General features: G+C 67.8%; 1 protein-coding gene across 6 annotated transcripts; it reads right to left on the bottom strand.

Moving 5' to 3' along the window:
• Window positions 1-72: 72 nt before the first annotated feature.
• Window positions 73-25,148, bottom strand: ARHGEF2 (Rho/Rac guanine nucleotide exchange factor 2). 6 transcript variants are annotated; one of them, XM_084303393.1, is made up of 27 exons: window positions 25,095-25,148; window positions 22,302-22,632; window positions 21,931-22,096; window positions 21,394-21,499; window positions 21,266-21,305; window positions 20,341-20,455; window positions 9,012-9,162; window positions 8,268-8,335; window positions 8,116-8,179; window positions 7,710-7,839; window positions 7,516-7,625; window positions 7,287-7,433; window positions 6,523-6,773; window positions 6,301-6,426; window positions 5,907-6,024; window positions 5,549-5,806; window positions 4,913-4,989; window positions 4,620-4,789; window positions 4,316-4,383; window positions 3,672-3,863; window positions 3,442-3,537; window positions 3,264-3,331; window positions 3,124-3,165; window positions 2,963-3,013; window positions 2,392-2,841; window positions 1,095-1,284; window positions 73-842 (listed from the first exon to the last, which is right to left on the bottom strand). In XM_084303393.1, the coding sequence occupies exons 2-27, from the start codon at window positions 22,604-22,606 to the stop codon at window positions 757-759; spliced, it is 3,645 nt and encodes a 1,214-aa protein (XP_084159519.1). In that variant the 5' UTR covers window positions 22,607-22,632; window positions 25,095-25,148; the 3' UTR covers window positions 73-756. The 6 variants fall into 6 exon arrangements, with proteins under 6 accessions (XP_084159519.1, XP_084159517.1, XP_084159515.1 ...); XM_084303391.1 differs by lacking the exons at window positions 20,341-20,455; window positions 21,266-21,305; window positions 21,394-21,499; ... (1 more) ...; window positions 22,302-22,632; window positions 25,095-25,148 and adding an exon at window positions 17,703-17,730; XM_084303389.1 differs by lacking the exons at window positions 20,341-20,455; window positions 21,266-21,305; window positions 21,394-21,499; ... (1 more) ...; window positions 22,302-22,632; window positions 25,095-25,148 and adding an exon at window positions 14,463-14,491.

Raw genomic sequence — 25,148 nt, forward strand, 5'->3', positions numbered from 1 at the left:
TTGGGGGGCACCGCTGCTCCCCCCCCACCCATCCCAGAGCCCCCCCGCGCACAGCTTGGCTCCACACGGGTTTTTATTTTATTATTTTTTTTTAATTATTTTCATTTTTTCTATTTTTTTTCCTTTTTTTTCGTTTTTCAGTTACACCGAGGGAGGAGGACCGACGGCGGCTGCTTCTGGCGTTGGGTGCGGGGCTCCCCCCCCCCACCAAACACCGACCCCAAACCTGGAATTTTGGGGTGTGGGGGGGCTCAGGCTCGCCCCCCCACCCCCCCGGGGACGTCACCGCCGTCCCAGCACCACTCACAGTGGGGATGGATCCTGCCCTGCACTGGGACGTACTGGGACGTACTGGGACCCCCCCCCCACTCCCCGACACGGGGTCAATTTGGGAATTGCCGGCCCTTCTTGGGGGAGGGGGGGGGGCACTGGGGGGCCAGTTTGCAGCCCCCAGCCCCATCCCTGCCCCCCCCCCCCGAGCTGCCTCCTCCCACCCCAATAAGACAAAATAAATAAATTAATCACAGAGGGGGGGGGGGGAGAAATATCAGCCCCAAACCACTGCCCCCCCCCACTAGCTTGTAGGATGGAGAGGGGGGGGGCGACCCCAAACCCCGTTGACCCATAAGGCTCCTGTAGGATGAGCAGCTCCCCAAAGGGGGGGGGGGGGGGGCTGCTCCAGGAAGGATTTTTTTTTTTTTTTTGGGGGGGGGGGGGGGGGCAGGGGGTGCTGGGGGGGGAGCATGGGGCCGGTCCCTAACTGTCCGAGGAGCCCCCGTCGCCCTCCTTCAGCTCCTGGCTGCTCTCCACCTCCTCGGGAATGTCTTGCATCCTCAGGAAATCTGGGGGGGGGGCGGGGGGGGCACACCGTCAGCACCCCCCCACCGTCAGCACCCCCCCAACCATCAGCACCCCCCCCACCATCAGCACCCCCCAACCCCGCTCAGGATGGAGACCCCGGAGCCGAACGCCCACCCCGTGGGTCACCCACACACCCCCCCCAAAGTGAATTTCGCCCCCTCCCCAAAACCTTTTTTTTTTTCTTTTTTTCTTTTTTTTGGGGTGGGGGGGGGGCAGGATTTAGGGGGACCCACCTCGGGGGCTGGCGGGGGGGGAGCGGCGGCTGCCCAAACCCTCGTCCTCCAGCAGCGCCTCCAGCGCGTCCTCGCCCTCCCGCAGCCGGGGGGGCTCTCCCCGATAATCCAGCTCGTCCCGGGGGCACGTGGCGAAAGCGTGGTGGTGCTGGAAGGAGAGGCCGGGGGGGCTGCTGCCGTGGCTCAGGTGCTGCAGGGGATGTGTTTGTGGAGGGGGGGGGGGGGACACAGGGAGAGGGGGGTGTCAGCCACAAGCCCCCGGATCCCCCCCGTGAGGTGAGGCTGGGCGCACGGGTGGCATGCGTGGGAAGCGACCCCCCCCAAAATGAACGGAGAAAGAGATATAAAATGAAGTAAAACAAAGTAAAATAAAATAAAATAAAATAAAAAATAAAAGAAATGAAATAATACATAAAATAGTAAAATGAAATGAAATGAAATGAAATAAGATAAAAAATAAAATAAATGAATTAAAATAAAATAAAATATAAAATAAATGAAATAATGAAATAAAATAAAATAAAATAAAATAAAATAAAATAAAATAAAATAAAATAAAATAAAATAAAATTATAAATGAAATAATAAAATAATAAAAAAGTCCCTTCCCTTACCTCCAGGGGGGTGCGGCTCAGACGGAGCGCACTGCCGGCACACCTGTGCCATGAGTGAGCGCCACCCCCCAAATAAATAAATAAATAAATAAAATAATAATAAATAAAATAAACAAATAAAAATAAAATTAATTAAATAAATAAATATTAAGTCCCTTCCCTTACCTGCAGGGGGGGTGAAGCTGAGGTACAGCGCGTCACCGGCACTCATGCCATGCGTGAGCGCCACCCCCCAAATAAATGAATAAGTAAGTAAATAAATAAAATAATAAGTAAATAAAAAATGAAACAATAAGTAAAATAATAAAATAATAAATAAATAAAATAATAAAATCCCATCCTGTACTAGCTGGGGAGGTGAAGCCGAGCTAGTGTGTCACCGGCACACCCGTGCCATGCGTGAGCGCCACCCCCTAAATAAATGAATGAGTAAGTAAATAAATAAAATAATAAGTAAATAAATAAATAAAATAATAAATAAAATAAATAATAAATAAATAAAATAATAAATAAAATAATAAATAAATAAAATAATAAACTCCCATCCTGTACCAGTGGAGGGGGTGAAGCTGAGCTAGTGTGTCGCCGGCACACCCGTGCCATGCGCGAGCGCCACCCCCCCCCAATAAATAAAATTAAATAAATATTTAAAAAAAAAACAAAAAAAACCAATAAAAACCTACCTGCGGGGGGGTGAAGCTGAGATACAGCGCGTCTCCCGCCGGCAAGCTCCTGCGCCGGGGGTCCGTTCCGCGGCGCCCCCGCGTGCCGCCGCCCCCCTCCTGGCGCAGCACCGCCGCCAGCTGCCGCTGCGCCTCGTCCCGCTCGCGCTCCAGCCGCGCCCGCTCCTGCTCGCTGCCCCGCAGCCGCCCCTCCAGCCCCGCCGCCTCCTGCGCCCGCTCGTGGCACAGCTGCCGGCAGCGGGCCAGCTCCTCCTGCAGCAGGGCGTGCTGCCGTTGCAGCAGAGCCAGCTCCGAGCTGGGTCTCTCGCCCGGCCGCCCCGCTTCGCTCGGTGCCGCCGGTGGTGCCACCGGTGCCACCGGTGCCGGTGCCACCGCCGGTGCCTTCTCGCGCCGCTCGGCGCCCTCCTGCAGCCGCAGCTCCAGCAGCGTGTCCTGCTGGCTCACCACCGCCTGCGGGGAGAGTTGTTTTTTTTATTTTGGGGGGGTTGGGGGAGGTCAGGCGGATGGTCCCCCCCGTGCCACCCCCCGTGCGCCCTTGCTCCCCGTGCGCCCCCGTGCCCCGTGCGCCCACCTGGAGGCCGTGCAGCAGGGTGTAGAGGTTCATGAGCCGCTGGTTCACCTCCTGCGGGCAGAGGGAGCGCTCAGCCAACGTGGGAGGGGAGGGTTTTGGGGGGGGGGAAACTGAGGCACGCTCGCATTGTGGGGTCTCCCCCCCCCCCCTCCCCGTCTTACCTCCTGGGGTGCCCGCTGCAGGAGCTGGTTGCCGTTCCCGTCCTGCGGGGAGGAGCAGAGCGGTCACCACGGGGTGGTCCCGGCATGGGGACACCCCCCCCCTCCCCTCCCAAAATGTGCCCCCCCCCCCCAGCACTCACTCGCTGCCCTGCGTCCGAGTCCGCCCTGCAGAACTCCGGGGCGCCGTTGAAGCTGCCGGCGTCACCGTCTGCGGGGACGGAGAGGGGTGAGGACGGACGGGGTGGGTGAGGGGGTCCCGGGGCTGGATCAGCCCCCCCCAAACACCCCCCCGAATCCCAGGCTGCCCCCCCCGCTTACTGCTGGCGCCGGGGCTGGGGCAGCTCTCGGCCTCGGCGAGGTGGTTCTGGTCCCGCTCGCGCCCAGCGCCCGCCAACATCTCCTTCAGGCTCTCCACTGCGGGGACACGCGCCGTGAGCACCCCTGGGGACCCCTCCCCGTGCCTCAGTTTCCCCAGGCACCGAGGCTGCGAGCTCCCGGGGTGGGCTGCGGGGTTGGGGTGTCCCCCCCCCCCCCCCCCAAAAAAGCACCTTCGCGGATGGCGTCCTGCAGCAGGCGCTCCCCCCGCGAGCCCTCGCCGGAGTCGGAGCGGAAGAGGGCGCGCGGGGCCAGGGTGGGCGAGGGCTCCTCGCAGCCCCCCGTCAGCGCCAGCATGTCGGCGAACAGCCCGACCTTCTCCTCCAGCAGCGCCGCGATCTTACGGTCGTGCTGCAGGATGCGGTCTGCGGGGCAAAGGGGAGGGGGTGAGGGGGGGGCACGGGGATGGGGATGGGGAGATGGGGACACAGGGACACCAGGATGGTGACACGGGGATGGGGAGATGGGGACGTGGGGATATGGGGATGGGGAGATGGGGACATGGGGACACCGGGACACCAGGATGGTGACATGGGGATAGGGAGGTGGGGAGATGGGGATGGAGAGATGGGGACGGGGAGATTGGGGACATGGGGATATGGGGATGGGGGACATGGGGATGGGGAGATGGAGACCTCAGGACATGGGGACATGAGGATGGGGACACAGGGATGTGGGGACATAGGGATGGGGATATAGGGATGTGGGGACACCAGGACATGGGGACACGGGGACACAGATTTGGGGATCTGGGGACACGGGGGTGGGGATCTGGGGACGTGGGGACATGGGGACACGCCACCCCCACCGCCCCCACCTTTCAGCTTGCGCAGGGACGCCTCGATCTCGGTCTCAATCAGCGGGAAGTCCTGGCGGCTGGGGCAGCTGCAAGGGTGATGGGGGGGGGTCAGAGGGTCAGAGCACCCCCCCCAAACCCACCGCACCCCCCCCAAACCCACCACACCCCCCCCAACCCACCCCCAGGAGCCTCATCCTGCCGCAGCCCCCAGCACAATCACCCCATCCCGGCCCCGCCGCGCACCCCACGGCCGTGGGGACCCCCGCGGGGACCCCCCCCACCCCCTGGAAGTGTCGGGGCCGGGGGGGGGGGGGTCACTCACAGGCTGACGGCCTGCTGGATGAGCTTCATCCAGTTGTTGCGGTCGTCGCGGGAGGCGGCGTGCACCTCGTACATCTCGGGCGGCGCGGCGCTGATCAGGAACATGCCCTTCTCCTGGTTGGCGATGTCGCGCACGATCAGGTTTTGCAGCGAGATGACGGCCGGCTTGTCCTGGGGGGGGGACACGGGGGGGGGGGGTCAGGGCACGCTGTCACCATCCCGTGGGGTGCCAGCGGTGCTGCTGCAGGCAGGGAGGGGGGTTTAGGGGGTGTAAAGGGGGCTGCCGCGGCTCACCAGCATGGGGAAGGTGTACTTCTGGTCCTTCTCTTGCAGGAAGATGAGGACGTCGGTCATCAGCAGCACCAGGATGTCTGCAAGGAGGGAGCAGGGAGGGTGAGGGGTGCCCCCCCCAACCCCCCCCAGGCACTGTTACAGCCAGGGTTGGCTTCCAGCATCCTGGCACCCTGCTCCCCAGGACCCCCAATCCCCCGACCCCCTGATCCCCATCCCCTGGTACCCCCATTCCCTGACCCCCAGCACCCCCATCCCCTGTTCCCCAGCACCCCCATCCCTCGGCACCCTGCTCCCCCAACCAACACCCCCACCCCCTGGTACCCCATCCCCTGGCCCCCCATGTCCCCCAACATCTCCATCCCCTTGTACCCTGCCCCCATCCCATCCCATCCCATCCCATCCCATCCCATCCCATCCCATCCCATCCCATCCCATCCCATCCCATCCCATCCCATCCCATCCCATCCCCATCCCCATCCCACCCTGCTCCCCCACACCCCCCACCCCTAACCCCACACCTCCCCGACCACCCCCACCCCCTCCACATCCCCCCCACATCCCCAGCACGCCCCCCACACCCCCCCCAGCCCCCCCACTCTCCCCCCAGCCCCCCCAACTCTCCCCCCCCCAGCCCACCTTTGAAGCGCCCGGCCGCCGTTTTCCAGAGCATGCACCCGCTGTGCACCAGCTTGCGCCGCAGGAGCTCGTCCCTGCCGAAGAGGCCGGCGCGGCTCTCCCACTGCAGCGGCGCCTTGGCGCGCCCGTCCACGCGCCGGTAAACGTCCCAGAGCCGGGCGTTCATCTCGCAGGCGTGCACCTCCTCGTTGACCCCCGAAATCAGCTCCTTCACCAGCGTCAGCGCCCGGGACAGGTCCGCCGAGTCGCCCTCGTTGTCTGGGGTGTGCGCGCGGGAAGGGGGCGAGGGGGAAGGTTGGAGACCCCTCTCCCCGTTGGGGGAATGAGGAGATCCCCGCCGTGCCCCCCCCCCGGTTACCTTTGGAGTTTTTTAGGATGCGCTCGATGAGCACCGGGTACTTGGTGATCCGCTGCGTCACCAGCAGGATGCACTCGGGCACGCCGTGGCGCCGGAGCAGCGGGGACCGTGCCATCCTCTGGGGGGGGGGGGGAGAAAGGCAAAGGGGGGGGCACGCCGTGAGCTGCATGCAGCCCCCCCAAGGGCTCACGGCCACGGTGCAGGTGCCGGAGAGGGAGGGAAACTGAGGCACGGAGGTGGTGGGGGGATGCTGACCGGCTCCCCTCCCCGTCCCCATCACCTCTCCGTGGGCACGGAGCCCAGAACTAGCAGGGGGGGTCCCCAAAACCCTTCTCCCAGCGCCCCGGGGGGGGGACCCCTGTGCCAAGGCAGCCGCGTGGGGACGCGCCCTCACCCGGACGAAGTGCTGGAAGCGCTTGTCGCGGGCGAGCAGGTCCTTGTACTCCTTCACCGCCTTGGTGTGCCTGCTGCAGAACTCCGAGTAGGCTTTCTTCAGCTGCTCCGCGCTGCTGCCCGAGAACTGGGGAGGGGGGCGCACGGGGAGGGAACCTCAGCGGGCTGAGCCCCCCCTCCATGGCACTGGCAACACCACCCGGCACCCTCCACATCGCCCGACCTGGCCCACGAGGATGTCCCCCAGGCGGTTGATGACGAAGTTCTTGTTGCTGTCCTGGGCCAGCGAGTCGCGGCGGCGCTCCAGGAGCTGGGCCAGGAAGCGCTCGTGGATCTGGCTGAGCTCGTCCACGCAGGGGAAGATTTTCTGCACCGTGCCCGGGTCCAGCTGCAGCTCCTCCAGCATGGCCCTGCGGAACACGCTGCCCATGATCTTCAGCGTGCGCACGTGGTGGATCTCCGTCTGGATCAGCTCTGCCAGGGGGCGGCGGGGGGAGAGGTGAGAAGAGGGCAGAGCCGCGGCGTCCCGGTGCCCCCCCCCGGTGCCCCCCGCTCTGCACCCATCCCCGCAGCCTTGTCCCTGCGTCCCCAGCCTGTCCCCGTGTCCCCAGCCTTGTCCCTGCGCCCCCATCTCCGCGCCCCCCCTTCCCACGCCTCTGCCACCCACCTGGGTCCCCTGCCGTGCCCCCGCCGCCCCCATTTCTGCACCCAACCCTCCTGGCCCTTTCCCTGGCCCTGTCCCCTCAACCCTGCACCTCTGCCCTGTCCCTGTCCCTCACCCTTGTGTCCCCCCCCCAGCTCTGTGTCCCCACCCCCACATCCCCAACCCGTCCCCATGTCCCCATCCCCGTGCCACCCCACAGCCCGCGCCCCCCGCTCTATCCCCACGTCTCCCACTTCTACCCACCCCCGGGGGTCCCGGACTCTGAAACCCCCTTCCCCACCCCCAAAAGCCCCGTTTTGTCCCCGTGCCCTGTCCCCTCTCACCGTAGATGACGTCCTGGCGCTTCATCACATCCATCTTGTGCTGCTGCAGGAAGCTGTTGTCCACGGCCAGGCTCCACGAGTCCGCCTCGAAATCCTTCTCGTCCGTCTCAAAATCGCTCAGCAGCTGGTTGAGGATCACGTCGGGGCCTGCCAGGACCGGGGGGGGGCATTATTTGGGTGTCACCGGGGGGGGTCCCGTGTCCTTTTCCCCCTTTGGGGGGGTCCCCACCTTCGTCGATGAGCGACTCGACGGAGAGCGTGCGGTTGCGCATGTTGAGGGAGTCGGTGGACTGGGACAGGATGCGCCGAATCCCCAGGGGAGACTCATCGTTCAGCGTCCTGGGGGGGGACACAGCAGGGAGGTGACACCCCCGGGGATGCCCCCCTGACCCCCCCCCAACCCCCCCTTTTCGCCCTGCTTACCCCGCGATGTTGGTGGTGGAGACGCTTTTGGAGAGGGAGAGCGAGGGGCGGCCGCGGCGGGGGCCCAGCAGCGTCTGGCGGAAGCTCTCCGAGGGGTAGATGGCAGAATTGGGGCGCTCCCGGATGGCAGCTTGGGGGGGGGGGGACACAGGGTTTCAGCACCACCCCCCACCCCCAAGCTGCCCCCACACACCCCAACCCCGCCACCCCGGGGACACCCCCGTATCGGGTCCCCCCACGTGTCCCCACGCCCCCATTGCGCCCTTGGGGGGGGTGTCGCCAGGGCTGGGAGCGGGATCCTCATCGGGGGTGGCCCAGAGCTGGCGGGGAGGGGCTGTCCCCGCGTGTCCCCCCCCCCCCACTAAACTCCCCCGCCCCCAGGACACGTCACGTCCCCCCCACTCACTCTTGTTGCGCAGCGAGACCGACTGCAGCGCCGAGCTGTTCTTCAGCAGCGCCGCTTTCTGTTGCTGCAGGGGGGGGCAGCAGAAGCGTCAGTGGTGTCCCCCATCCGTGTGTCCCCCCCCCAAGTGGGTGCCCCCCCCGGCGGGTGCTCACCTTCTGCTTGACCTTGGTGCAGTTGGGCAGCGTGTCCTTGCAGCGGTTGTGGATGGTGACGTTGCAAGCTGCGGGACGGGGCGAGATGGAGGGAAAAGATTTGGGGGGGGCACCCTCCTTGCTCCCCTGATCCCCCCCCCAAGGCTATGGGGACCCCTCCCTGGTCTTGAGAGCGATGGGCGCAGCTGCAGCGGGGGCCCGGGGATCCTCTCGGCCCCCCGCCAGCTGCTGCTGGGCAGAGGTGGCCGCAGCGAGGAACCGCAGCTGCTGGCAGCAGCTGAGCCCCCGCAGCACCCCCGAGCCACAGCCTGCAGCACCCAGCAGGATGAGGCACCCCGGGGTGCCGAGGAGTCCCCCCGCACCCCCCCGGAAAGGAAAGGGAACGGTTTGGGTATGCCCAGGAGCGGGATTTTCTCGCCAGGGCTGGCACCCGTTGCCTCTCCGCACCCCGTGCCCGCACCCCGGGGCACCGTGGGGCTGCGAGTGGGGTCTGCGGGGGCTCTGCCTGCCCCGGGGAGGACCCCCCCACGCCCCCACACCACGATGGAGCAGCCCCAAAATAGCCACCGAGCCGGCAGCCCGCCCCGTCCTGCGGCACAGAGTGGGCGGCAGCGACCGCGGGGCGCGCAGCCCAACCCGCAGCTCCCAGTACGAGCCCCGACAGCCGGACTGGGGGCAACTGGGAGAGTCCCGCACCCACACCCAAACCCCGCAACCCCAAGCGGGGACACCCGGGGCACTCACTGGGGCAGATGAGAGCCTCCTTGGCCGTGATGCTCTTGTTGCAGGCGAAGCACATGGTCATCCCCGAGACGGTGATGGTGGTGAAGAGGTGGCCGTTGGTGTAGCGCGCGTCCTTCTCCTTGCCCTCCTTCATCTTCTCCTTCTCCTTGCTCTGCCCGGGGAGACGCGGCGGGCGCGTGACGGCGGGGCTGCGGCACGGCGGGCGCCCGGCACCCCCCGGCGCAGCAGCAGCAGCAGCCCCCCGCTCCCTGGGGCCGCTTCTGCTGGCGGTGGCCAGGGTTGGGGACACGCGCGGGACCCCGTTTTCCCCCGTCGCCCCCCGTCCCGGGGGGTCCCCCATCGCCGGGCGCTGCCGCAGCCCCGGCGGGGAGCAGGCGGGTGCCGAAAAGCCACCCCGCTCGCTCGGCTCTCCCGTGCTTCCCATCATCCGATAACCATGACAACCGGGAGGCTGCGGGAGAAATCCCCCCCCCCCCCCCGCCCCAGCACACGTCGTCCCGTTCCCCCCCCCCCCAACCACCACCCCCCCGGCACCGCAGTTGCCAGCCCCAATGGGGATGAGCGGCGGGGGCCGCGGCGGGCGGGGGGCTGCTCCCCTTGCGCCCACGGGGTCGTGGAGCATCACCAGGAGCCATGGTGGCAATGGGCAGCCCTGCACGTCCTCACCCGTTAGCCAAAGTGCGTGTTTTTCACCATTTAGCCCCAAAATAGGGCTTCGGGGGCCACTTGTGCCCCTCCTGCTCTGCGGAGGGGGGGGGGTCCTGCCCGGGGGACCCCCGGTGCCACCGCGGCCGCCCGCGGCTTGCTGCGGTTTTGGCCTCTCGAAAAAGGGAAGGGAGCTGCGGCTTCCTGAGCAGCTGCTGCAGGCTGCCCCGGCCCCAAAAGTGTGGGGGGCCGCAGGGTGCCCCCCCACAACACCCCCACTTTGTTCCCACCCCCCCAGTTAGAAGGCGCTGCCCCCCAGCAGCCCGGCCGTGCCGGCACAGAGCCGGCTTTGTGCGCGCCCAGCCCCGGCCGTGCCTGGCACCGGGGTGCCTGCAAAGCGCGCCCTGGCCGAGCTGACCCCCCAAAATCTGTGGGGTGGGGGGGGCAGCAGATTTGTGATGCCGAGCTGGCACCGAGGGGGTGATGGGGGGGTGAGAAGCAAGGGGTCTGCACCCCGCTGACACCCCCTCCCCGCATCCAGCGCAGCCGTCCCGACGGAGAGGTGCCGGCGGCGGTCGCGGCGCGCACACTGGAGGCTCCCTAGGACTTGGGGGGGGGGTCCAAGAGGCAAAGACCCCCCCCCCAGGGACAAGGGAGGCTGAGCAAGACGGGAGGGAGGCGAGGAGGACCGGAGGCACGGGCAGAACATCCCCATCCCCTCCCCGGGGACCGTTAGAGGATGCTGGGGGGGGTCCCGTGTGGCACGGGGTGGGGGGGGCCGTGGTTAGTCCGGAGGCAGCGAGGGAGCCCGGGGAGGGGGGGGGGGGGGGCTTCGGCGCTCACCCGCTCCCTGCGGAGGGGTCTCTCCGGGTCCCTTTCCTCCGGGAAGGGGGCGCAGGAGCAGCAGCACATCCCGGCCCCGCAGCCCCCGTGGCCACAACATCTGCCCCGCGCTCTGTGCCGCGATTGTTCCTGTTGTGTTGGTTTATTTTTTGTTGTTTGTTTGGCTTTTCACTTTTTTTTTTTTTTTTTTTTAAATCCTTTTTTTTTTTTCATTCTTCCTCCTTCTTTAAAGCCAAGGCCGCTCGGCGCAGAGCCGGGGGGGAGGAAAAGGCCCCGCAGTTCCTGCGTCCCGGCCCCAAGCGCAGGAAACAAAACAGCCGGGAGACAAAGGAGGGAGGCGATTCCTCTTCCTGCCGCCGCCGGCCCCGTGCCCTTACCCCAGCGTGACGCCGGGGGCTGCCCCCCAGCACCGGCCCCGGCTGCGCCCCCGGCCCCACAGCCGGATCCCGGGACCCCCGTGGGCAGCGGGGTCGTGGCGTGACCCCACAGGGTCCACGTGGCCGGGGCCAAGCCCTAAAACCATCCTCAAACCGTCATTCCCGGATGCCCTGGTGATATTTTGGGGGTGGATCGCTGTTTTTTTGTTTGTTTGTTTTTTTGTTGTTTTTCTTTATGCCAATGGCGCTGGGGTAAAAAAGGGGAGGTTTGGGGGGCAGCGGCCCCAAACCCGCAGCGGGGCAGGGGGTGTGCCTGGTGCTGGCGGCCCCGTGCGGGATGAACGGAGCCTTTGTGCAGGGCACTGCAGGGGAACACAGAGGGTCCCTGTCCCCGTCCCCGTCCCTGTCCCCGTCCCGGCGGGGGGGGGCTGGCACGGTGGGGACAGGGACAGCAAGAGGCACCCGGCCGGGGGCTCCTTTTGGGGTGCTCATTTTGGGGCTGGGGGGCTGCCCAAACGGGATGCCCCGCTGTAGGAGCGGGGTCCCCACCCAGGGGATGTCGGAGGGGGCCGGATGTGAGCTATAAATAACCGGGGAGGGGGGGGGACGGGGACAAGAAGCCACCACCCGCCACCGCCCCCGGGCTTAGCATCACGGGCGCATCCCCCAGCCCAATTTCGGATGCCCCCAAACACCCCCAGCTCCCTTCTGCCTGCCCCCAAACCCAGTGGGCAGCCGAAACCCCGGACACCGAGGGTGCATTCGGGACGGGCACAGCACCAAAACCCCAGCGGGACGGGACGGGGTGGGGGGGGGAGGGTGACAACCCCCCAAAACGGGCAGGGAGGAGCCGGGCGTTGGAACAAAGGGGACGCGCTCGGACGCCTCCGGGCCTGAATTTCGGAGGGTCCCCGGCCACCAAAAACCCCACAGAGCTGGCGGGTGGGAAGTCGCTGTGCCAGGAGGAGAGCTTTGGGGTTTTTTTTTTTAGGGCAGTGCCGGCGGTGCAACGCCCACGGGGGGGTGTTATTTATGCTGGCACGGAGCGGGGCTCGGCCCAAGATAGCTCCGAGATAGCTCGCTGCTCTTCCTGCGCGCCCGCGGCTGCCTCCGTAGCTTGGTAACTCCAACCAGACCGGGGGAGGCTTCAGCGCGCTGACAACCCCAGCTGCCTCCGCCCCTGCCTTTTTGCCCCAAATAAGCCAAAAAAAAAAATATATAAAAAAAAAATTCCCCCCCCATCCAGCCATGCGGAGCAGCCCCCGGCCACGTTTCGCGGCTCGGCGCAGCTTCTCCTCCTCCTCCTCCTCCTCCTCCTCCTCTTCCTCCTCATCATCATCATCACCAGGGGATGGGTGCCGAGAGCCATGCGGGGCCCCCACCCTGAGGACGCGCGTTTGGGGAGCACCGACCTGCCCTAAAATGAAGGGGGACGAGGGAGGGGGGGTCCCCAGCTGCAGCCCCCCCTCCCCAAACCATCCCACGGAGAAGTCCCCGAAAGTCGCCTTCCCGGGGCAGGACGGGACAAAACAGAAGGAGGGGGCTCCAGCTGCCAGGACGGCTCCGACCCCCCCAAATGTGGCTGGGGTCCACATCGGCTGCGTCCTGGGGGGGTTAGGGGGGGCTTTTCCCCCCCCTGCATGCCAAACAAAGCCGGTTTCTTCCCGGCTCCGCAACAAAAGATGCCTCCGAGCCGCACGGGGCCCAAACGGCTCCGACACCCCCGGCTCCATAGAGGGAGGGGTCCCAAGCCCCCCCCCCAAACCCAGCCATGCGCACAAAAGCCCTGTTATAGCCCCAAATTTGCCCCCCCCCAGAGCGCAGCCGTCTCAGGTTTCCTGGCTGGGAGCGAAGCCGCGGGGTTTTATTTTGGGGAGGGGGCTCGGACCTGGTGCCGGACCCCCCCCCCCCCCCGCTCCATTTTGGGGACTCAGGGCACAGCAGCATGGCGGGGGGGGGGGGCTGCCCGGCTGGGAGTCACCCCAAAAGTAGGGGTCCTGCCACCTGGGGGGGGGGGAAGCTGGGGTCCCCTCTGGGCTGCGCATCCCACCCGGCGCACCCCAGCCAAATCGGAGGGGGGGGCCCATGGGTGGGTGCTGCCCCCCCCCAAGCCCCCCCAACCCCTCGGGAGGGCCCCCCCCCCGTTGCTGGGGGGGTGACAGCTGGCGGCAGCAGCCCGCGAGCAGCGCCCAGCCGGGGCTGGTGGCTCCTCTCCAAGCGCCTGGGATCCGTCACGGGGGGGGGGGGGTGTGTGTATATGGGGGGGGGGGGCTTTAGGGAAAGGGGGGGGGGTCACCGGAGGCCCTGGGTGGGGCGAGGCGGGCTTTGAAGAAACTGCTTTCAAACAGAAACCGTCCTGTCCCCCCCCCCGTCCCCCCCCGTGGCTGCGTGCGCAGGAACCCAACAACCACTTCCCCCCGGCACCGGACCCTGGAGAACGCCTTTTTTTTTTGGGGGGGGGGGTGGGGGATGAAACCCCCGGGGATGAGCCCCCCAGGGATGAGCCCTCCTGGAGCTGAGCCCCCCCCTCCCCTCATTGCCGGGACCCCCCCGGGGGTGAACAAAAAGACGCGGCCAAACTCACCCGGTGCCCTCCCCGTCCCCGCCACGCGCCCTGGGGAGCTCCCCAAAAAACCGCTCCCCCCCCCCCCCCCCAATATTTGCACGGGGGTAAACTGAGGCACGGGAGGTGTGTGTGTGGGGGAGAGCGGAGCCTCTCACGCTCGCTTGGCCCCCCCCAGCCACACAAAGCCCTGCCAAGCCCAGGCACCAGCTGCCCCCCTCCGGCCCCCCCCCCAGCCACCGTTTCGCCACGCCAGCGATTGCCAAATGCGCTCCGGAGCCCTGCTGTCCCTGTGTCCCCCCCCCCCAGCGGCCGGGGAAGCGTTCCCTGGGGGGGGGGGGGGCCGGCGCCTCGTGCCTCAGTTTCCCCCCCCCCCCCCCCGGGAACCTTTCTCTCTCCCCCCGCCCCCCCCCCCCGCCGGGCTTTGTCTCCGCCGCGGCGCGGACAATGCGGCCGGGGACCGGAGCTTTCCACGCTGCCAAAACGGCGCCCCCGAGGTTTTGGGGGTCGGGGGGGGGGCAATTGGAGTTGCCCCCCCCACCCCGGTGTCGGTGTAGTCGGGGGGGGGGTCTCATTGTTCGCCCTGCCCACGCCGCGCACCGGGGCAGGATTTGGGTGCTCCGCGCGCATCCCAACCCCACGCGGGACACGGGGACACAAAGCCCTCCCCCTCTTTAAAAATCCCCCCCCCCCCAAAACCACCACCACCAAGGGAACCGCACCCCGGAGCCCCCCCCCCAGCCCCCGACTCACCCGGGCAGGCTCCTGGGCTCCCCCCTCGCAAAGCAGCGGCGCTCGAAACTTCCCCCCCCCCCCCTCACCACGCGCGCAGCTGGGCGGGGAAGGGCAGAGCCAACCTCCGCGAGCCCCCAAAGAGGGAGGGGGCGGGCGGGGGGTGGGGGGGGGGGACACACGACACCGACCACGAGCTGAGAACCCAAATCCCACCCCCGCCCCTTTCCCCAAACCCCTCCCGGACCCCCCCATCCCCCAAAAAAACCCCAAACCTTGGCCGCGCTCTACCTTGCTCCGCTCGCTCCTCGCCCGGGCCAGCGCCTCGATGCGGGACATGGCCGGGACCCTCCCGGTTCCCCCCCCCCTTGGACCCCCCCCGGCGGCCTCCGGCCTCCACCGGGCTCCTCCCTCCTGGGGGGCGGCCCCGCCGCGGGGAGGGCCCCTCCGGTGCCTCCGGTGCCGGCCTCGTGCAGCCCCCGGGGTCTTTGTTAAGAGCCGGGGGTCCCCCCAGGGCGCACGCACGGGGATAGGGGGTGGTGGCGGTGCCAAGCGGAGTCACTCCGGAGTCACTCCGGAGCGGTGCCCCGGGGTTTGGCCGGGCTCGGCTCTCGTGCCTCAGTTTCCCCTGCCCAGCTCTGGCTCTCCGAGCGGGCCCTTGGGCAGTCCCACAGCTCCGGGGGCTGTGGTCGGCGTCCCGCACCCTCGCTGGGTGACACCGGAGCCTCCGGCCTGGCCTCGGAGCCCAAAGTGGACAGAAAAAGCCCACGGGGGCACCGAGCACACCGTTTTGGGGTGCTTTTACAGGGATCCAGGTGTCGGACCCAATGGTCCTTGTGGGTCTGTTCCAACTCGGGTACTCAGCGACGAAGCCCCCGGTGCCCCCGGTTCCAGCCAGGCTCGCCGCGCTCTCCCCGAGGGAGAAATGCCCCAAAAGCCGGGGGCGCAGCTCCCACCCCTTCACTCCTGGGGCACACATCTCATCCCCCCCCCCAGTTTTTGGCAGGATCTGGGTCCCACCAAGCACCGCTGGCACACAGGGCGGTGATGCGCAGCGGTGCCAAGAGCTCAGGAAGTCCGGCTGGGGACACATTTTGGGGAAATTCTGCTTTTTCCCCTTAAAACACCGACTTCAGAAAGGGCCCCAGCGGGAGAAGCTGACCCAACGCAGCTCTGGGGTGCTGCTGAGCCTGGAGGCAGGGGGGGGCACGGGGCTCGTTTGGGGCTTTTCTGGAGCCCCCCGACCCCAGCTCGCTGCCAGGACCTCGCCACCCGCCAGGGACACTTTATCCCCGTGGAAATCGTCCCCCCCCTCGGAGGGGCGACGCAGGCGCAGAGCTCCCGGTGGCCCCGGCCTGGTTGATCATTAACTCGGGCCGGGATCTGTGCAGCTCCCCGGGGATTTGTGCAGCTCCCCCCCAGGATTTGCACAGCTCTGCCCCAGAGATAACGCGGCCGCGTTTCCCGGGGCGAAGGAGGCACGGGGATGGGAGGCACGGGGATGGGAGGCACGGGGATGGGGGGCACGGGGATGGCTCCGAGGCGCAGACAGCCCTGGGGGCTGGTGCCACGCTCCCCACGGGGCCAGAAAAAGCCCGGCTGTGCCAGGCACCGTGGCCCCAAGGGATTAAATTGGGCGAGCGGCGGCACTTTCCACCGGGCACTGCTCGCTCCGGCCAGCCACTTCGTGCACTTTCGGGTTAACTTCGTGAAGTTTTGGGTTCACTTCGTGCCCCTCCGCTTTCCGAAATCCTCCCGGAGGATTTTGGGGCGCTCAGCCCCCCGCTGTCCCCACGCAGCCCTGGGGGCTCACCGTGGAGACAAGCGGCCCCTCGCCGGCGCGTCCCAGCCCGCGGCACTCGACGCTCACCAAGAGGAGCGGAGGCCGTGCCTCGAGCCACAAGGCAGCGCCAGCAGCTTTGGGCTTAATCAGTAACCAAAAAAATAAATAATAAAAAAAAAAACAAAACACGGGCGCTGGAGCCAGCCGGGGGGGTGCTGCCACCCCCACTGCATCCCATCTGAGCCCCGGGTGGGCGTCGGGGGCGAACGTTTGTGCTGGAGCCGCCGCGCGCTGCCCTCGCTCAGCTCCGGGGGAAAATGTTGGCAGCGAGGGAGCAAAGCAAAGCTTTGCTTTCCCCCACGGCGAGGCCATGTAAACAGGGGTTTCCTCCGCGGCACCAACAGAGGGGGATTGTTTCGCGAGGCCGAGGGGCCGCCTGGCCCCGTGCAACGGCCCCGCAGTGGGGGAAAATTCCCTCGGGGCCGCTCCTGCTCCCCAATTCGGGTCCTGGGTCCTGGGGTGATGCCCCTGGGGAGGTGGAAACGGAGCCCAAACTTCAGCGCTCCCGGCCGGCGAGCGACGGCCTCTCTCTTAATTAACCTCTCTGGTAATTAACCGCTCCGTCCTTCAGCGCTTTGGCGAGGCAGCTGCAGACATTGCCCCCCCCGGGGTGGGCTCGCTCCCGGCGGCCTCCTGCTGCCGAGGCCGGGCTTGGATGAAATCTCCTGGCCAGGGAGCAGCACGAAACCCGTGCCAGGCGGCGGCGACGCCACCCGAGCCTCGTGCCACCAGAAAGCACCCGGGTTTGGGGAGGCCGCGGGCCTCCCTTAACCCCCAGCCCTGTTCCGAATTTCTCATTTCCTCCTCCTGTGGCCCCAGCCTCCTTCTGCTTCCCCCCCGCCCTGCACCGGGGGCAGCGTCGGGGCGGCGTTCGGCGTTCGTGGTGGCGTTTGCTGGCAAATTCCCCCAAATCTCGGCCCGCTTTCGCCCCGTTCTGGCAGCACGGAGCCGGCCTCCAGCCGGACCCCGCCTCAGCCCCGCGCCTCCCCTACGGAGCCCCAAAAACCGACGGAAGGAAACGGCGAAGGGGCGGCCGGCTACCCAGGGGAGCACCGGGTTTCCCCCCGCCGCCCCAACGGGGCAGGATGTGGCCGGTGGGGAGGCTCCAGTGGTGCATGGAGAGGGCTCAGCGCCCCCAAACCGCCCCCCTCCGCCCCGTCCCGGTGCGCTCGGGTCGGATCCGGGTGCTGGAAAGCCCCGCGGCGCCGCGAGCATCACGTGGGGGGAGAGGGCCCCGCGTGGCGAGGGGGAAGCGGCGGCCGAGCGGGACGGAGCCGTAAAGAAGCCAGGAAGGGGGGGAGATGGGGTGGCAGAGCGGGGACCCCCCCTCGGAACCAAGGGGTCCCCGGTGAGGCCGCCACCATCCCCTCGCCAAAACCACAGCCGGGCATCGCCGCAGCGGGGACGAAGCCCCCACGGCATCGCGGGCGCGTGGGACTGCGCCAGACGGGGGCCACCCCTTGCCATGCCCCCCCAACCATCATCATGCCCCCCAACCATCACCGTGCCCCCCAGCCATCACCGTGCCCCCCAAACCATCACTGTGCCCCCCAAACCATCACCACGCCCCCCAAACCACCACCACCGGCCGGATCGTGCCCCATGGTGTCGGGGGCTTTCCAAGCGGGGTCCCCGCAGCCTCTCCAAGCCCCCCGCCTGGCCGTGCCTCCCCCCTCGCCGTGCCTCACCCTCGCGGCGGGACGGCCGTACATGGCTGCAGCTCCGCGGGAAGAGGCAGAGCCAGGCCCGCGGGCAGCGGCGAGCCCGGCCCCGGCGCCTGATTATTTTTCCTTCCTGAAATAGCTCAGCGCCGTCCCTCCCCTCCGCCGCCTCGCCGCTCTCGACGGCCGCGGCCCGACCCGCGCCCGGCTTCGCCAAACCCCTCGTGGCCCCCTCCTAGGCGACCCCCGGCTGCCTCACGGGGACCCCTCGGGGTCCCCTCTTTCGGATTTCCCCCCTAACGGTGCCACCGACCTCCTGCGCTCAGCCCCCTCCTCCTGTCCCCGCGGTGTCCCAAGGGACCCCCGTGTCCCCCTGCGGCCGCGGCTCCGTCACCGCCACCTGATTTTGTCCCCCCCCTCGGCCACCGGCACCCCCCAGGGGGACACCCCGCAGCGCCTTGTGCCACCAGCCCCAGCCCTGGAGGGGGGGGCTGGGACAAAGCCCCCTGCGTGTCCCTTTGTCCCCGCGGGGGCACGCAGGAGGCAGAGGGGCTCTGCAAATGCAACCCTGATACCCGCGGTGTCCCCGCTGTCCCCCCTGGGGGTGGCTCTGCCTCGCACCCCCGCTGCATCTCCATCACCCCGGGTCACTCGAGGGGCTGGTGGGGACGTGTCACCCCCCCAGGCATGGACATGTCACCATGTCACCCCCCCCAAAAAAAGGGACGTGCCCCCAGAGGCATCGGGACCAGTGCCAAAGCGCCACCAAACCCCTTCCCTTTGCCGAGCCTCCCCTTCCCCTTCTGGGAAAGCCAGGACTTCCCATCCACCTGCTGGGAAAGTCCCCGAGGAGCAGGCTTGGGGGGGGGTCAGGGGGGGTGGAAAGGCACCGGCAGCCCTTTTTTTTGGGGGGGGGATGCGGGGGGGTGGGAGCTCGGCCCCGCTCCTGGTGCAGCGCCTGATGCAATCCCTGCGCGAAGGGCTCCGGCCCCGTCCCCTCCCCGCTTTCACAACAAAACTCTTGCCAGGCCGGCATGAACGGCCACAGCCTCTTTTCTGCCCTCCCTGCCAAAAAAAAAAATAAAAAAAAAATAAAAAAAAAATTACAAAAACCACCACCACCAACAAAAAAAATCCCAAACGCCCGTTTCAAGCCGTTCGTTCGCAGCGTCGCGGCCAGCGGCCGAGCGGGGTGCAACGGGGATGGCTGCGGGGTTTGGGGGGCACGGGGAGCCGAGGATGGGGGGGATTTGGGGGGCTGCCAGCACGGGAATGGCCGGACCCTCTGTGATGTTCACAGCTGGCTGCTAATCCTCTGTCTGGGGAGGGCTGGGGGGGCCGGCAGGATTAATGGGCTCACGTCACGGCAAAGCCCCGCGCCGCTGGGGACCGGGTGGGGTTCGGCCCCAGAAGGGTTGGGGAGGAGAGCAAAAAGCTGTCACCCCCCCCAAGCTGCTGGGTGCGGCTCCGTGCCTCAGTTTCCCCCGAGCTCCCATCCCCGGAGGCTGGGGACGCCTCTCCCAAAAAGCAGCTTCAGCAAAAGGGGCGCGGGGAGGCTCCTGCGTGCCCCCCCCCGGGGCGCCTCGACCACAGGGCTGGGATCCCGTCGCTGGTGCTACGGGTGGGAAGGGGGAAACTGAGGCACGGGAGGGAGGTCCCACAGGGGCCCTGCACCCTCCTGGTTTAATGTTGACGGACATTTACTGGAAAGCAGCTGGGAGAAAAGCGGCCCAGATGAATGAGCGGCTGCAGGAAACCGCTCGGATGCGGCGGAGGAGCCCGGGGGAGGGCGCGCGGGCGGAGAGCTCAGCGCGCAAACAAGCGCCCGCCGCCAGGAAAAGCCTCATTTCCTCGGCCGCTGCGTGGGCCCGGCCCCACCGCCCGCAGCGCGGCCCCGTCCCCACCCCACAGCACCCGGGGTGCCCGCAGAGCCGCGGCCACGGGTCACCGAAGTGTCCCTGGCACAGCGGGACGAGGCGCAGCCGATGCCACCGGCACCCCCGGGCTGCTGCGAGGGGCGAGCGGCTTCACACCGTGCCCCCCCCAGCACCCACGGGCACACCCACAGCCCTCCATGTCCCCGTCACCATCACGCCCGTCAGAATTGTGATGGTGCCAGCTGGTCCCTGGGGACATCGGGGGTGGCCGGGACGGGGGCGGTGGCGCAGGCACCGAAACCGCATCCCCGGTGCCCGGTACCTGCCCCGTTGGCGCAGCTCCACGAGCGCAGCCCCGCTCCTGTTTCACCTCCCGCGGGGTTTTGGGGAAGGGGAAGTGTCCCAGATGCCCACCAAGAGCTTGTGGGGGGGGTTTTGGGGGGGCAGAGCGAGCACCCCAGGACTCGCCCAGGCACCGCGCTGGGTGTACACGGAGCTTTTCCCCTCTCCGGACCCCAAAGACCCAGAAAGCAGCCGAGGATGACCTCGAGCAGAAAGGGGAAACTGAGGCACAGCATCCCCAAAGGGCAGCCACCAGCGTCGTGGCTGCAGAGCCCGGAGCAAGCCCCTGTCCCACCCCCGACCCCCACGCAGCATTTTGGGGACCACCCCACACCCCACCACCGCCCCGCGGCCTCGAGCGCCCGGCTCGAGGGGTCCCGGCCACGGATGCTCCCCCCCCTCCCCACCCCAACCCTTCCTCTCCCCTTCATCCCCTTCCCCCTTACCTTCGTCTTCCCCGTCATCCTCCTGATGAAGCTGAGGGTTCGGCCCAGGGGGCTCCCTTCCCGGCTCCCCGGCTCGCCCGAGGCCGCCAGCTGCCCGCAGCTCCCGGCACCGAAGCTGCAGGAGGAGCGGGATCAGGCGCACAAATCCCCCTCTGTCCCCGGGGCGTCCGCGGGCCAGGAAATAGGGAGGAGCGAGCCGAGGCGCCGCGGCCCCCCGGCTTCTCCGGGGTGGCTGCTCCGTCGCAGCTGGACCCGGCACAGAGCCCTTCTGTTCGCTCCCCGCCGAGCCGACCCCGCACGGGGGGCACGCGGGGACCCCCGGGGTGATGGCACGGGTCGGTGCCTGCGTCCCCTCCTCGGCCACCCCATGGCATCGCCTGCCCCACGAGGTGCAAGACGGGGCAGCCCCACGGTTACGGGTGCGTCCCCGTGGTTGTGGGGTGACCCCCACGGCCCCGTTGTGCCTTTCCCACAGCGAAGCCGACCTCGGTCCCGTCCGCGCTTGGTGGGGGGTGAGGTGCCCCCTCCGAAAAAAAGCAGGGGGAGGCTCAGCGCCCCCCCTGCTCCCCAGCTGACCTGTCCCTGTCCCTGTCCCCGTCCCTGTCCCCGTGTGGCTCCCCGCCAGCCCCGTGTCCTGCCCTAATGAGGACGGGAATGGGCTGTGACAGGCGCTGGGGCCGCGGGGCCCCACGGGCACAAAGCGCCTCGAGGCCGGGTGGGGACAGCGCCGGGTGGGGGGGGGGGGGGGGCACCGTCCCCTCCGTCCCAGGGGGGAGGATTCTGCTCCTGGTGCCCCCCATCACGTGTGCCAGGACCCCACCGGCAGGGTGCAGGATTGCACCGCTTTGGGGGCACCCCAAAAAGGGGCCGGGTGCTGGGGACACCGCCCGCACCCCCCGCACCTCCCGTGCGCCCCCACACTCACCCGTTGGCCAGGCTCTGCTGGGAGGCGAAGGGGGAAATCTCTGCAAGAGACGGGGCCCGAATTAAAGGAGGGGCCGGGGTCCCGTCGCCCCAACACCCCCACCCGGCCCCGCGGGCGCTGGCACTCACCCACCGCGGGGGGGAAGCTGTCGATGACGCCGAGGGACGCGGATTTGGCGAGGGCGCAGCCGCCGGCGCTCCTGGCCCCGTAGACCTGCAGCCTCCGCGCGTCCTCCTGCCAGCAGGCACGGGGTTGGCATCACCGGGACCACTGGGATCACTGGGACCACTGGGACCACCGGGACCACCGGGACCACTGGGATCACTGGGATCACTGGGATCACCGGCCCCAGACCCTGGGTGCAGGGCGCCGGTTGCCCTTTGTGGGGCCAGCGGGGTCCCCGCGCACCGGGCGGTCCCTGGGCTCACAGTTTAATTTCTCCCTCCCCAAAATGAAGCTCCCCCACCCCGAAAATAACGCAGCCCAGCCCTGGGGTGATGGAGAAGGCACCCGGGGCAGGGGCTCTGCTGGGCTGTCTCCGTCCACCGCGGTTCTTGGGGTCCCCTGGCCTCGGCCCTGTGCTGCCACCATGGGGTGGCAGGAGGAGGAAGAAGAGGAGGAGGAAGAGGAGGAGGAAGAGGAGGAGGAAGAGCAGCATCTCCTACCTGCGCCCGCTGCAGATCGGCCTCGTCCTCCTCGTCCAGGGACAGCAGGGACTCGGTGCTGTGGATGAGGGGGGCTCTCCGGGGGTCCCAGCGGCGCCTCCCCAGCATCTCCAGCTGCTCCGTGCTGGAGTCGATGTCGTCGGGGCTCAGCCCCTTGAGGCTCACGCTGTGGCGGGGAGGGGGGCACCCTGAGCTGCGGCACCCCGGGGTGGGGGGGCACCGGAGCAGGGCAGCCGTGGCATCGGTGCCCCGAGCCCCGTATCCGTGGGGCGAGCCTTGGGGTGCGCCGGGGGTGCTGCACGGAGGATCCTGAGCACCAGCGAGGGGGGCGCGGGGGCTGGTTTGGGGTCACGGGGTGGGGGCGCCGCTACCTGAGCTGGTCGTAGCCGGGGACCCCGCGCAGCTCCTTGCCCGGCTCCCAGCTGTGCCGTCGGAAGGGGTCCCGGCTGCGCATCGAGGTCCGCAGGGCACAGGCTCGCCGCAGCGGCACCCCCCGGAACCGGTCTTCATCCTCTTCATCTTCCTCCTCCTCCTCCTCCTCCTCGCCCCAGCTGGTCTCGGATTTGGGGCTGGGCAAAGTGACGGGCTCCAGGGCCGACATGCAGCGGCGTTTCTGGCCCGGGACCCCGCAGAGGGCTCCCTCGCAGGGGCCCAGGAAGATTTCGGGGCCGTCCATGCCCCGCTCAGGGTCGGGGCCGGGCGCTGCGGGACGGAGGAGCGGAGGTGTCAGGGATGGATGCAGACAGCCCGGTCCCGTTGGGGGGCACGGGGCGAGTTTGGGGTGGTCCCAACTGAGCTCTGCAGACCCCATCAGGCCCCTCCGACCCCACAAGCTCCAAGCAGACCGTGAAGCCGATGGTGGCCATAAAGAGGAGCCGCCCGTCCCGGCCCCAAGCACCGTGCTGGGCCCCCAACCCTGCAGAGCGATGGGGAGGGCTCCCGGCCCCCTCCAGCCCCCCTCGACCCCCCCAGCCCCGCACAAACACAGCCTGGGGGCTGCGCGGGTGCCCCTGGACGGCCCCCGGCTGTGTTTGCCCTGGCTCGCAGGAGCCGCCAGAACCACCATCGCCTCGCCGCCGGTTACTCATTAAGCACCCAGGAATTTGGCTGGGACGAGAGCAGCTCCTCTCCACCACGGCTCAGCTCAGGGAGGGGGGGCCGACCCGTTGTCCCCCCCTCCCCAACACCAGCAGCCACCGCAGGATGCACCCCGTGCACCCTAAGGTGCTTTGCTGCGCCTCAGAAACCCCCCCCCCCCCCCCCAAATTTCACCCCTGCGGGGCTCAGCGCATCCCCTGGGAGCTGTTTCCCCGTGGGGAGGGCGCTCGGGGGCTTTGCAGGTGTTTGGGGCCGGGGATTTGCCACCAGCACCCGGTCCCTGCGTTTGTTGGGGCCGGTCCCAGGGCAGCAGCAGGATGGGACCCGCGGTGCCGTTAGGGTCACGGAGCCATCGGCACCCCCCGGGCTCCAAACCCTGCCAGCACCCCAAACCCAGAGCTCCAACCTGTGCCACCCACCCCCTGCCCAGGTCCCCAAAACCCCAACAGCAACGGGCACAGAGGGTCCCGGGCCCCCATCCCCGACTCACCCCGCTGCGCCCCGGCCCCGCAGGCAGCTCTGCCCAGGCCAGGCAGGGAAATGGGATGAGCTCAGGCGCTTTCCTGTTTTTCCATTCCCAGCCCCGTCAGCAGATAACAAAACTTCCCTCCGTTGCCTGCCCGTCACCTGCCCCGCGGGCTGCCCAGGACGGGACCCGACCGAGCGAGGGGCTTTGAAAAATGCAGAAGGATCAAGGAATAAGCCAAGAACTGCTCCTGCCCGGCTCTGCTCCCGGCGCAGCCTCGTGGCGAGCACAGGCAGAGCCGGAGCACCCCCGAGCTGTGCCCTCAGCTGGCAATTAACACGGCAATTAGCAGAGGCTGAGCCTGGGATGGGGCGAGCGTCCCCAGCACCCATGGTGAGGGCACGTCCCGAAAGGGACCTGCTGGGGCCGGCGCTGCTGGCACTGCTGCCACCCCTGAGCAGGGCTCGACCCAGAGGCCACCGGGTGATTTATGGCCTGGAGGGTTTTGTGAAGGTGTCGGTGCCCGGAAAAGCACCCAGAAAGTCCCCAAACTTCTTGCTTTTGGGTAAAAAGCAGCCGGGGACCTCGCGGCGCGAGCCCAGCCTCCTGCACAGGGGCTGGCAGGAGCCTGGGGGGAACCTCGCGTCCCCCAAAGCGATGGAAAGGGGGGGGAAAACCCAACCCTGAGAGCAACCCTCGGGCATCAGCTGCCACCGCTTGCACCGCCGTGAACCCCACCAGCCCCACGTGCACCCCGTCGGCACGGGGACCCCTTGGGCAGCCTCTCACCGGCACGGCACCGGCACTGCTCGGTGTGCCGGCGAGGGGTCAGCTCCTCCAGAGGTCCCCCTCTATCAGGGACTGGGGTTTCAGGGGGCTGCCCCCGCACCCAGCCCCTCGGCTCGGTGCTCCTCCGTGTCCCCTGGGTGCTGGGGACAATGCTTTTTCCCCGGATGCCCCGAGTGCCAGCAGGGCAGGAGGGAATCCTGCGCCACAGCGCACCCAGCCTGCGCCTCCAGGCATCTCCCCCAGCCCTTTGCACCCAGCCGGGGCCAGGTCGCAGTCACGGCTCGTGGGGGAGGAAGCAAGAAGCAAACTCGCTCCCAATGCCTGCTCCGGCCCCAAATCCTCGCCGTGAGGACGCAGAGGGGCTCGTCCTTGGCTTGGGAGCATGCAGCAGGTGAAGGAGCCGCGTGCCAGCACGTTTTGCTCTCCGGGAGGAGCTGCGTTCCCCGGCACCGGTGACCACCGACCACCAGCGCCTTGTCCCGGGGCACCCAAGGGACCCTCGTGCTGGCTGCAGGATGGGGAAACTGAGGATGGGCAGCAGGCTCCAAGGTCCCAACACCGAGCTTGGCATCGAACCCTCCTGGCACCACGGGGGGGGCTCTGGAAGTGGGGATCTGGGGGTCCCGTCCCCGCGCTCCCATGGGTGCAACCGTGGCACGGGGAGAAGAGGAGGGGAAGGCACCAGCACGGGGCTGGGAGGACAAAGGGGACGGGTGCCACAGGGCCCAGGAGCGGGGTGGGGGTGACCCCCGTGTCACCCCCAGCTCTGGTTTTCCCCCCTGGAGCACCCCTCGGGGTGCTGGGGACGTACCTGGCGGCGGTGCCGTGGGGTGGCCCCATGGGACCCGGTGGTGGCGGTGGGCGA

The sequence above is a fragment of the Netta rufina genome, assembly GCF_964035555.1.
Source record: "Netta rufina genome assembly, chromosome: 29".
Lineage (NCBI taxonomy): Eukaryota > Metazoa > Chordata > Aves > Anseriformes > Anatidae > Netta > Netta rufina.